General features: G+C 43.1%; 1 protein-coding gene across 1 annotated transcript in view; it reads left to right on the plus strand.

Moving 5' to 3' along the window:
* The first annotated feature begins 5,232 nt into the window (after positions 1 to 5,232).
* RRN3 (RRN3 homolog, RNA polymerase I transcription factor) overlaps positions 5,233 to 12,720 on the plus strand; it is a 28,938-nt gene continuing 21,450 nt past the window's right edge. The window contains exons 1-3 of the mRNA XM_072835865.1: positions 5,233 to 5,392; positions 7,090 to 7,195; positions 8,573 to 8,629. Coding sequence (XP_072691966.1) covers positions 5,304 to 5,392; positions 7,090 to 7,195; positions 8,573 to 8,629 — 252 coding nt within the window. The 5' untranslated portion in view covers positions 5,233 to 5,303. The remainder of the gene's footprint in view (positions 5,393 to 7,089; positions 7,196 to 8,572; positions 8,630 to 12,720) is intronic.

Genomic DNA, 12,720 nt, shown 5'->3' on the forward strand with positions numbered 1-12,720 from the left:
CACACAGAGAGAGGCAGAGACACAGGCAGAGGGAGAAGGTGGCTCCATGCAGGGAGCCCGATGTGGGACTCCATCCCGGGTATCCAGAATCAGGCCCTGGAGTGAAGGTGGTGCTAAACCGCTGAGCCCCCCAGGGATCCCCTAGATAAAATATTTTAAAAAATAATAATAAAGTCGTATTGACATCATTCTGCATAAGAATCAGAATCAGGGCTCAGCAGTTAAGTGCCTGCCTTTGGCTCAGGGTGTGATCCTGGAGACCCTTGGATCGAGTCCCACGTCGTGTTCCCTACGTGGAGCCCGCCTCTCTCTCTGCCTGTGTCTCTGTCTCTGTCTCTCTCTCTCTCTCTCTGTCTCTCATGAATAAATAAATAAAATCTTAAAAAAAAAGAATCAGAATCAAAGTCCTATTCAACACTATTTGAATTTCAAACACTATTCCCAGTATTTGATGTAATGTCTCTGGCATAGTCAGAGCTCAGTTGTGAAAATCTCTGGCTAGAGATAGTGACAGTGAAAAATAAAATAACAGAGTTCAAAGAGTCTCATTTTTACCTTTTACCCAAGATTTCTAAAACTGGAGTTAGTAAAAAGTGATTAAATTGTTTGTTTTTTATTTAGTACCTACTAAGTGCTAGGTACCACATGGGACACAGAGATGATTCAGTCTCCACAGAAATAATTTCCTTTGTCTCCATTTGTACTATTGAGGGGCTGACTGGTCTAGAACTAGATAATCAGACTCAAAGTAATCAGGCATTGGCTGCAGTTTTCAAAATAGTTTAAAAAGCCATGGGAAACTATATTCTAAGTCATAAAATACAAAATATACAAGATATTAATACAGGGCAATTTATGAGTTATTTTCTTCTCCCCAATAATAAATCATCTATCTCATAGGTTAGTTTTTACCTGATTGTAACTATATCAAGAATCTCAATACATTTCATATTTACAGGAAAATAAGTGGGCCAATACTATCATTCACTAAGAACCTACCCTGTTCTGCTTCACTGTGCCATGTTTTGTGGTCTGTGCTTTATGTGCTCCAACATAATCCTTATACTAGCTCTAAAATAGCTCAAAAAGGGGCGCCTGGGTAGCTCAGTCAGCATCTACCTTCTGCTCCGGTCATGATTGTGGGGTCCTGGGATCAAGCCCCATGTTGAGCTCCCTGCTCAGCAGGGAGTCTGCTTCTCCCTCTTTCTCTGCCCCTTCCCCTGCTCATACTCTCTTGCTCAAATAAATAAATAAAATCTTTTTAAAATAGCTCAAAAAATTGTTATCCCCATCTTATAGACAAGGCAACTGGTGTTCTGAGAACATAAGTCAGTTGTCCAAAGTAATAGAGTAAATGACAAAGCTGTGCTTTTATTTTTATTTTTTAAAGATTTTATTTATTTATTCATGAGAGACACACAGAGAGAGGCAGAGATACAGGCAGAGGGAGAAGCAGGCTTCCTGTGGAGAAGCAAAAAATATATATATACATACACACACACACATATATATATATACTATATAGTATATATTTTTCATGCTATTTTAATCAATAGGAAAATGGATCATACAGCTAAACATGGTCCTAAGGCTTTCTTTATCCTCTATTATAGAAGTAAATTTTTAGATAATATACACTAGTATATATATACTAAAGATATACACAGCTGAGCCTTTGCATTAGTAGAAGGAGTTTTTAGAAAGATAATTGATTCATGAAATAATTGCTGACTCTTTCTGGAAAGGGGAAAGAAACAAATGGGATACATACTATTGGTTTTGCTAGTTAGAAATTGTTGATCTGGATCTTCCCTACCATTCAGCCATTTGGAAAACTTAAAAAAAACTTAAAAAAAATATTTGTTGAGCATTAATATTGACCCTCTCATCCACTGCAAGAATTCACTGGAAGCCATTTGGTACGATATGACCTCACCTGTCTAGATTAAGTTAGAGAAGGGCACTTGACTCAGACTTGACCAACGAAAAATTCTATTCTTTGTTGCCTTAAGGTATCTTTGTATCCTTAGAAACAAATTCCCCTTCTGTGCTTAAGCTAGCTCCAGATAGTTTCTGTTACTTTCAAGCCAAGAAGTTTTAACCAACAGAATTACTCTGGGGATGATTGTAAAATTTATCTCTAGGGGAAGACTGCTCTTTTGAAAAACAGTTTAATGGGTCTTCTGGGTATATGAAAGTAAAGCAAAAATTCATTCTTAAATGAAGCAGCTCAGAACAATTATGAACAATTGCAATGCACAGTGATGTAAAAGAATGACTACATTGTGGGCAAGGCTGTCTTTGCAGGCTGTTGTGTTAATGTTTGTTTGCCTTTCTGTTATTTTTGGAGGAGAAGTCTTTCTTTTCCTTTTTTTTTTTTTGTACCTATGCTGCCAAAGCAAGCACTCCTCCCTCCTTTTAAAAAAATAATCTCTATGCCTAACATGGGGTTTGAACTCATGACCCTGAGATCAACAGTCATAGGCTCTACTGATTGAGCCAGCCACGTGCCCCAGTCTTCACTTTCTTTGATCAGAGCTGGCGACAAAAAGAGATGGGATTCTAGGGAAGGCAAGAGTGGATTAAGGAGGCTTTTATCCTGGCAAGATCAGTTGGCCCATGGAAGATAACCAAAGAACTCTAACAGTGAATTGTGCCATTTAGCTTTAAGATTTTCCTTGTATTATGCTAAGTCTTCCATTGAAAACAATTTTTAACATGAAAGCCTAGTCTTAACAGTGCTTTGGGAAAATAAGGAAGGAGCTGTGCTCAAGCTTAAGGAGAAGATATGTTGTATATATCTTCATGAGAAGTGTACATTGGCACAACCACTTTTGAAAACTCTTTCAACCATGACTTGTATACCCTCCAAGCCAACACTGCACCCTAGAAAAATGTTCACATACATGATTCAGGAGACTATACAAGCATATTCACAGCAATGTAAATAATAGTGGGGGTTTGAGGAGCCAAAAATAATCTAAATGTTGGTGATAGGAAAATAGATATATAAATCATGGTATACTAATATAGTGGAATGCTTCATGGCAGAGAAACGTAATTATATACAGCAGGGATGGATTGAAATGAGCAGAAGTATATTTTTTATTTTATTATTATTTTTTGAGGTAGGGAGAGAACTTGGGTGGGTGGGTGGGGGGACAGAGGGAGAGAGAGAATCTTAAGCAGGCTCCACTCCCAGTGTGGGACCTGACATGGGGCTTGATCTCACGACCCTGAGATCACGATCTAAGTGGAAATGGAAAGTCAGATACTTAACTGACTGAGCCACTCAGGTACCTGAAATAGCAGAAGTATAATGCAGCCTGGAAACAGTTCTATCATGGAAAGATAAGCATAATTATATACATCGTTTAGGAATGTATACAGTAATTAATTACATAAAGAAAAATGGAAATGTTCTTATTTTTTAAGAGTTATTTATTTATTCATGAGAGACACACACAGAGAGAGGCAGACACAGGCAGAGGGAGAAGCAGGCTCCACGCAGTGAGCTTGATGTGGGACTCGATCCCAGATTCCGGGATCACGCCCTGAGCCGGAGGCAGACACTCAACCACTGAGCCACCCAGGTGTCCCAAGAAAAGTTGAAAAAGTTTTAAAAAGTCAGGACAGCAATTACCTTTCAGAAGAAGCAGGGAGAAGGTGGGACTTGGGAGGAGCACACAGGAAGCCTCAAAAGGACAGGTTAACATTCTGTTTCATAAATTGGGTTGTATAATCATTTTATTATGTTGTATGACTTACATTAACATATTCTTTTGCACATGTGCTTTCCTTGCACACTCGTAACAATGAAAGAATAAATTAATTGTCAAATTGCTCCATGGCACAGAGTTACATTTCTACTGATGGTGTATGAGAGTGCCGATGAATGTAGATTTAATTTTTTTCCCTCTGGTTTGGGGATAGAGACTCCTAACTCTGGGAAACGAACTAGGAGAAGAAATGTGTGTGGGAAATATCAGAAAGGGAGACAGAACATAGAGACTCCTAACTCTGGGAAACAAACGGAGGTGGGCGGGGGGTGGGGGTGAATGGGTGACGGGCACTGAGGGGGGCACTTGACGGGATGAGCACTGGGTGTTATCTGTATGTTGGTAAATTGAACACCAATAAAAAATAAATTTATTATATATATATATAATAGAAAAGCGTCCCTATGGCCTTGGCAGAAAGACAGTTACTGACGATACACTGTTGCAAAATAGAGCAGTGTTTTATTTCACAAGCTGCTCCAGCTGGTTCAATGTCCTTTTGATGGTTCTATACAGTTTCCAAAGGTTGCAACATGTTGCATTCCTAGAAACCGAGGGGCGGGTCACTCCCCCCTGCCCTCCTCCGCTTCCTACCCTCCCATCAGGCCTGGGCACCTGCCGTTCCCCATTCTGGAAGACCTTTCACTGCTTTGTTGGCCTGGCCGACTCCTGGACCTCCCTTCAATATTTAAGTCCGGGCATCCCGGGTGGCTCAGCGGTTGAGCATCTGCCTTCAGCCCAGGGAGTGATCCTGGGGTCCTGGGATCGAGTCCTGCGTCGGGCTCCCTGCATGGAGCCTGCTTCTCTCTCTACCTGTGTCTCTGCCTCTCTCTCTGTGTCTCTCATGAATAAATAAAATCTTTAAAAAAAAAATTTTAAGTCCAAGGGCTAATGCCTCTTGCAAACTGCCCTCTCGCTCTTTGATGTCTCATCCCAGATCACCACCGCACCTGGGTGGTGATCGCTGGGTAAGTCGCTCCGTCACACCTCAGTTTCTGCAAAGATGCGATCAGCGGGGATGTCTGTGAGGGTGGTGCCAGAGGGCACAGAGCCCAGGATGCTGGGTGGTGGAGCGGCGCGGAGTTCGAATCCCCCGCCCCTCTCTCTGCGGGCTTGACGCTCAGTTTCTTTAGTGTGACTAAGGGATGCTCTGACTCCGTAAAGTTACTACTCGAGGAACCCGGCCACCGCTTAGCACCTCCGGGGGGGCCCCGCCCTTCCTTCAGGACCCCCGGGGCTGGTCCGGAGACTCCAAGGACCTCTCCTCTCCCAGTGCTGCATCCACTGCAAGCGCGGCCCGGCGTGCGGCGGGGAAAGTCCTCCACGTGGGAGGAGGGGCCTTGACGCAGGGCGCGGAGGAGACGACTCAGGAGGCGCTCTAGGCCGCCGGGCTCGCTGCGCTCACACGCGGGGCTCCTGATTGGCTGGAGGCCGCCGCGCGCGCGCGCGTCTTCCGGTCCAGAGGGTGGCCCCAAAGAGCACGACTTCCGGCAGGAGCTGGAGTCGTCGCTCGCGTCGGGCCCAATGGCGGCCCCGTTGCTCCACGCGCGGTTTCCCGGAGATGGGGCTGCCTCGAGCTCTGCAGTCAAGACTCTGGGCGCGTCGAGGACCGGGTGAGGAGACCCCGGGACGCTTCGCTCTGCGCCGTCTGGGACAGAATCCCAGGACCGGGGGTTAGGGCGGCGGATGTGAAAGGGCCTGGGGGCAGAGCTGATGGAGTCGGGGGAGCAACGGCTAGAGAGGGTCATCTCGGGTCCTCAGGAGTGAGCCCATGTCCCCGAAGCGGGTCGTAAAGATGGGAGAGGGGGCTGGGAGGGCGACTCTGTCCCCCGCACGGGCCTCCCCCACCGCCCCCCCGGGCCTGGGTACTAGCCTCTCCTTAACTCCTCCCTCCGGCGTCTTCGTCCAGACTTGGAAGGAGTTCCCTGGGCTCTTTGATTTATGGCGGGGGGTGGAGGGGGTGCTGTCCTTCATGGCACACGGTGTCGTAATTTTTTGTTTGAAATTTGTTAACATGTGCACTTTTTTAAAGTATGTCTCAACTTTTTTTTTTTTAAGATTTATTTATTTATTTGAGAGAGAGAGAGAGAGAGAGAGAGGGGACGCAAGCTGCGGGAGGGGCAGAGGGAGGCAGGGAGAATCTCACGCCGACTCCGCGTTGAGCTAGGGACTGCAGGTGGGGCTCCCATCTTAAGACTCTGAGATCATGACCTCAGCCAAAACCAAGAGTCCCATGCTTAACAGATCGAGCCGCCCAGGCGCCCCTGTCGTCCTCAACCCTTAAAGCTCGTAACCCCCATGAAACATTTCAGGGTTTAACTTTTGAGAGTCATTATTAGTAGGATGCTGTTTTTCCGCCCTCCGTGTAGAGGAAGAAAACTTTGTGACACTTGGCAATTTTGTCATTCATAGTATTTAAGTGCCTATGCTTTCTTGTTTATTTATTTATTTTTAAAAAAGATTTTTATTTATTCATTCATGAGAGACACAGAGAGCAAGAGAGGCCGAGACACAGGCAGAGGGAGAAGCAGGGAGCCCGATGTGGGACTCGATCCCGGGACTCCAGGATCAGGCTCTGGGCTGAAGGCTGCGCTTAAACCGCTGAGCCACCCGGGCTGCCCTTCTTTCTTGTTTAGATGCTGAAGACAGGAGTTTATCAAAAGACAGTATTTCTGCTCTTAACAGAGCTTAGAGTCTAAGGAGGGAAAGGCAGTGGCCAGGCCAATAAATGAAGGAACAGTGTGGTTTCAGGTAGAGATAACCTGAAGAAATAAAACTGGGTGATGATGGGGGGAGAGGGAGAGGATGAGTACTTGAAGATCTCAGTCCCTCTAACATTTGACCTTCAGCTTGAATGAAGAGCAGAACCCAGTGAGTGAAGATCTGGAGCATGAGTGTTTCTGATAGAGGGAACAGCAAGAGAAATGGGAATCAGCTTGGCAAGTTTGAAGAATAGAAACCAACTGGCTGCAGTACGTTAGGTTGGAGATGAGGTCAGAGAGGTAGGCCAGGGCCAGATTAATGTAGGACGTTGAAGATAAGTGACAGAGTTTGGGTTTGTATTCTAAGTGAGGTGGGAAACCTTTGGAGAACTTGACAGGAGAGTAGAGTAGCATGATCTGTCTTAAATTTTGGAAAGATCATTAGATCACTGAATGAAGAATGTTGGGAGGTTAGAGTGGAAGCAGGGAGGCCAGTTAGGCTTTAGCGGTAGTCCCAGTGAATGATGTTGGCTCAATAAATGTTGACTGTTACAATTTTCAGCCTTTTCTGTTCTGCACTCAATAGTGTGGTAATCTCGGTTCTACAGGCTTTCAGATATGCTCACGTTAGAGAATGATTTCTTCAATTCTCCCCCAAGAAAAACTGTTCGGTTTGGTGGAACTGTGACAGAAGTCTTGCTGAAGTACAAAAAGGTAAGAGGAGATAATGTGATGTTTGGTGTCCTTTCCCCACCATGCTTTATTGAGATATAATTGATATGTGAAGATTTGGTTTTTGTTGGCTAGGATATAATTGTAGCCTTTATACTAAACACCAGTAGACATAGTAAAATGAATTTTAGACGTCAATCTTGAAGTCAGTTATTTAATAACAACAGTATGATGCTATCAGCTGAAAATTAGTAATAGCCTCTTTGCTGAAGTTGTAGACCTTCAAATGCTTTATTTGCATAATATCTTTAAAAAACTATCAAATGCTAGGATAAAAAATCATTAGATCAGAGCATTTTCTTTCCCTTTTTAAAGACATTTTTTAGAGAGCAAGCACATGGGGGAGGGGCGAAGGGAGAGGGAGACAGACTCCCTACTGAGTGCAGACTCCATCTCACAACCTGGAAATGATGACCTGAGCTGAAACCAGGAGTCGAACTCTCAACTGTCTGAGCCACCCACGCACCCCAAGAGCATTTTATTTCTTTTTTTTTTTTTTAATTTTTTTAAACTTTTATTTATTTATGATAGGCACACAGTGAGAGAGAGAGAGAGGCAGAGACACAGGCAGAGGGAGAAGCAGGCTCCATGCACTGGGAGCCCGACATGGGATTCGATCCCGAGTCTCCAGGACCGCGCCCTGGGCCAAAGGCAGGCGCCAAACCGCTGCGCCACCCAGGGATCCCGAGCATTTTATTTCTTAAGGAATTACCTAAGCATTGTTTTGGGACAATAAACCAACTCTATCAGTAGGGATTTGTTTTGTTTTTTGGTTAGGTTTTGTGTTAGTTTAGAAGTGATTCTACTAAATCTCAGTGATGGAAGAAAAATATGAATGTCTTTTTGTATGTATAAGCATTTTAAATCCATATATGTGAAAGGATGGTCTCTTCTGTCATCAGCTGTTGTATTCAGGTGTCAATAGGCACGTATACCTAGATGTGAACAACCTGTTCGTATTCATTTTCTTTTTTTCCAAGCCTCCTAGCTCCACTCACATGAGTTTTTAAATTTTTGTAGTTAGAATTTTACAATCCACTGATCTGTGAAAGTTATTTTATTTTATTTTTAAAAATTTTTATTTATTTATGATAGTCACACACACAGAGAGAGAGAGAGGTAGAGACATAGGCATAGGGAGAAGCAGGCTCCATGCACCGGGAGCCCGACGTGGGATTCGATCCCGGGTTTCTAGGATCGCGCCCTGGGCCAAAGGCAGGCGCCAAACCGCTGCGCCACCCAGGGATCCCTGATCTGTGAAAGTTATGATGTTCCGTTTGTAATAGTAAAAAGTCCTGCTATTTGTTTTTTAACAGGAAATTGAAGCAAACTACTTTTTTCCCCCCCATTCTTGTTTAGGGTGAAACAAATGACTTTGAGTTGTTGAAGAACCAGCTATCAGATCCAGACATAAAGGTAACTAATTTACATTTGATCATGAGCAAAGTTGTTGCCACAGATTGAGTTTGCAATTTTGGCCCTATTCTGTTCTCAAGAACTTGCTCTCAGTATGATCCCCCACTTTAATGCGGTGGCTCTCAATCAGGGACACTTTTGCCCCCAGGACACATGCGGTGATGAACTGAAGACATTTTTGGTTGTCACATCTTGGGGAGGGAGGGCTTCTACTAGCATCTAGTGAGTGGATGATGGGTGCTGCTAAATGTCCAGCAAAGTACAGGGCAGCCCTCCATAGCAAAGAAGCATCAAGTCCAAGATGTGCTCAGGAGAATCCCTCCTTCATCTTTCCTTTTGGAACCTCTTTGGTCTGTGTTGCATGCAGCTCTCATGTCTTTCCACTGCTAAAACAAAAACACAAATTGACTTGTGTTTCAAGCTGCTACTACTACTACTACTCTTTTCAGCATTTTTGAAAATGTTTCAAGAGAAGTAGCTTTTAAGATATATACCTGTCACATAGTCATGACTCAGTAAATTTTGTTTCCCTTTTTTCTCCCAATTCCCAGTTTTGGAAAAAATAGTCTATTACCATGGTAATGGTAGATTGCCTGAGATCAAATCCTTACTCTGTTTCCCAGTGTGTGATCTTGGGCAACTTGTTTAACCTCTCTGCTTTTGTTTTTGTCTTTGTAAAACCTGAAAAACAAGAGTGGGCTTTTAAATTAGAGGTTTTAGAGGATCCAGTGAGTTAACATATGAGAGGTGCTAGGACAGTTCCTGACACAAGGGGCTTTGTAGTTTTTATCTGTTGTTTCTGCTGACAGTGCGTATTTTCTCATTTCCTGTACATGTTTAAATCCACTGTGAGTGGATGCTATGATAACTATGATAGAGATCTTTATCTTTTTACATGTGCCTTTTGTGACTGCAAGAGGTCCTCTGCATCTACTTTATTTGCTACCTATTTGAGCATGGGCTCTGGCTACATGGGTTCCCTCCCTTACTGGCTTTGTTACTGGGTAAATATACTGCACTTCTAAGCCTCACTACCCCCCGCTATAAAATGGAAACCAGTGGTAGCACCTACCTCATGGGGTGGTTGTAAGGATTAAATGAGTTATTGTGTGTTAAAATTTTAGAACAGTGCCTGGCATGGTAATTACTATATTAGTGTTTACTATTATTATTACTTTACTGACAAAACTCCTGCTGTTTGAGATCCAGCTGAAGTATCTTTTTAAAATTTATTTTATATTTTAAAGGATTTTATTTATTAGAAAGTGGTTGTGAGAGAGAGCATGAGCAGGGAGAGCGGGAGAGGGGCAGAGGAGAGGGAGAAGCAGATTCCTGCTAAGCAGGAAGCCTGATGTGGGGCTTGATCCCAGGACCCCGGGATCATGACCTAAGCAGAAGATAGACACTTAACTGACTGAGCCACTCAGGCCCCTCCGAAGTGGCCTCTTTATTTTTATTTTTTATTTTTTAAAAATATTTTATGTATGTATTCATGAGAGACACAGACAGAAGCAGAGACACAGGCAGAGGGAGAAGCAGCTCCATGCAGGGAGCCAGATGTGGAACTTGATCTGGGTCTCCAGGATCACACCCTGGGCCAAAGGGAGGCGCTCAACCACTGAACCACCCAGGCGTCCCGTGAAGTGTCCTCTTTAATTGAATATTCCTTGGTTCTCTATAAGTACATGGTGTTCATTCACTCTATTCTCCACCCTTCCAGCGGATCTTCCTAATCACAAATCTGTCCTACAAGGACTTCGGTAATTTATCTCTGCCCCTCTTTGATTCCCTGATTTATCAGTTGACCTGCTTCCCACATAGTCTAGCCATAACTGAACTACTTTTGATTTTCTGAATACATGCTTGTTACTCAGTGAGGGATGTAGCCCCCAGAGAACACCCAGTCTGTTTACAGACAGCAGAAGTGTAACTTCCTGTTTAAAACTTTCCTTGGCCCTCCAGCCCTCCAGTTCTTCTGTGAGTACAAAGAACCATTTTCCGTTATTGTTGTTTTTAAGTTTTTTTTTTTTTTTTTTTTGTTTTGTTTTTTTTTTTAAGTAATCTCTACAACCCAGCGTGGGGCTCAGACTCAACGACCCTGAGATCAAGGGTCATATGCCCCACTGACTGAGCCAGCCAGGCACCCCACTGTATTTTTTATCAGCACTTCTTGGTGGTGTCTTGACATACCCCGGCAGTTGCAGCAGTTGTGTCTGTGTTAGTTCAGAAAGTGTTGCAAGTGATTTGCTAATAATGGTTCAGTACTAAAGCATCAGCATTTGCGACTAGTTCACTTTAAAAAATGGAGCAGTTTACATGGTAGCCTTATAATTTTGTTGCACTGTTTTTTAGTGGAAAAGGGATAGGATAGAGTTAACTCCGTTTTATTTGCACATAACTTAGCTTGTTTTCTCTGCTTCAGGCCTTGGTGAGACACCAGTAAAGCTACCTTTACTGATTGTGGACATTATGAAATTGCACCATAGTGCAAATGAGTTGTGATTTACTTGATTTTACTGCCTGCTTACTTGGGGTTTTATCAGGAAAGAGTTGATCTCATTGAAATTTGTCACAGCACATGGCAAGCAGTCATGGTTGAATGAAGTTGAGAAAAAGGCAGTGGGCTCCTTCTCTGTGTGGAGCATGGCATTGTGGAAGAGTTGCAAGAACACAGGCTTTGACTCAGACAGGTTTGAACCTGGTTCTTTATTAGCTTCTCAAATGGGCAGGTTGAGCCATTCAGGTTCTTACCCTCAGTTTCCTCAGCTGTAAAATGGGAATAACAGCTCCATCGTCAACATGTTAGGATTAGTAAGAGATGCATATGCGTGGTATTGAGCATCATACTTGGTACCTGCTGTGTTCTCACTAAATAATACTCCCTATCAGTAGTCCATACCTGCAGGTACAAGGCTGGCTGGTAGTAGTCTCTCACGTAGGTACAATACTGTCTGTAATAATCTATCACTGGAAGCACACCACTGTTAATAGTCCCTTGTTATAGGTACAACATTGTATTGCTTTTATTTATATATGCCTTTCCCCTACGGAGTCTTAATTAGCATTAACCATTTCTTTCCAAATTGAGGGGGGGGTTAGTTTGTTCTTACATACGTGGTACATGTGAGTTATTACAAACAGTATATATTTACCTGATAGCATATTTTATACATGACTTCTTTTAGTAGTTTTTCCGATGTCACTAAAAGTTATTAATTATGAACAGTAATTTTATTGCCTGAAAAATATTTCATGGAGTACTGGAGCCAAGATTTATATATTAAACCTTTTTTTTTTTTTTTTTGAGAGAGAGGGGGAGAGAGCATGGCATGAGCAGAGAGAAAGGGCAGAGAGAGGGAGAATCTTTAGCAGGCTCCACGCTCAGCATAGAGTCTGACGTAGGGCTCGATCTCAACAACCCTGAGATCATGACCTGAGCCAGAATTAAGAGTCAGACAGTAAACTAACTGAGCCACCCAGGCACCCCTGTATATATAACACATCTTAATACATTTAGATCTAGTTACAGGTTGATTTGAGAAAAAGTTGTATGTATTGATGTCCCTAATTAATTAGCTTAGATTGAATGTTATCAACATGTTTCAACATCAGCATGAATAGAGAGGAAATAGAGGTAACTCTAGTCCTTGTGGTCTTTTTTTTTTTTTTTTTTTTTAAGGTTTTTTTATTTACTTATTCATGAGAGACACACAGAGAGAGAGAGAGAGAGAGAGAGAGAGAGGCAGAGACACAGGCAGAGGGAGAAGCAGGCTCCATGCAGGGAGCCTGACGTGGGACTCGATCCCAGGACTCCAGGATCACGCCCCGGGCCAAAGACAGGCGTTAAACCGCTGCGCCACCCAGGGATCCCCTAGTCCTTGTGGTCTTATAGGGATTTGAATCTGCCATCCTGCATTTGAAAAAGTGTCACATGTCAACATTTGAGATATTTCCACTTACTTAGGGCAAAGGAAGTGATCAGAATGAAGTATTCCATTTAATTCTTTTTTCTGTATGTCTGAATTACTAGTTGTAATGTAACATTATAACATCCTTCTGTTTTAATACAAACTAAGAAATTTTCATTCCAG

Source organism: Canis lupus, chromosome 8 (assembly GCF_048164855.1).
Source record: "Canis lupus baileyi chromosome 8, mCanLup2.hap1, whole genome shotgun sequence".
In the NCBI taxonomy this organism is placed as follows: Eukaryota; Metazoa; Chordata; class Mammalia; order Carnivora; family Canidae; genus Canis; species Canis lupus.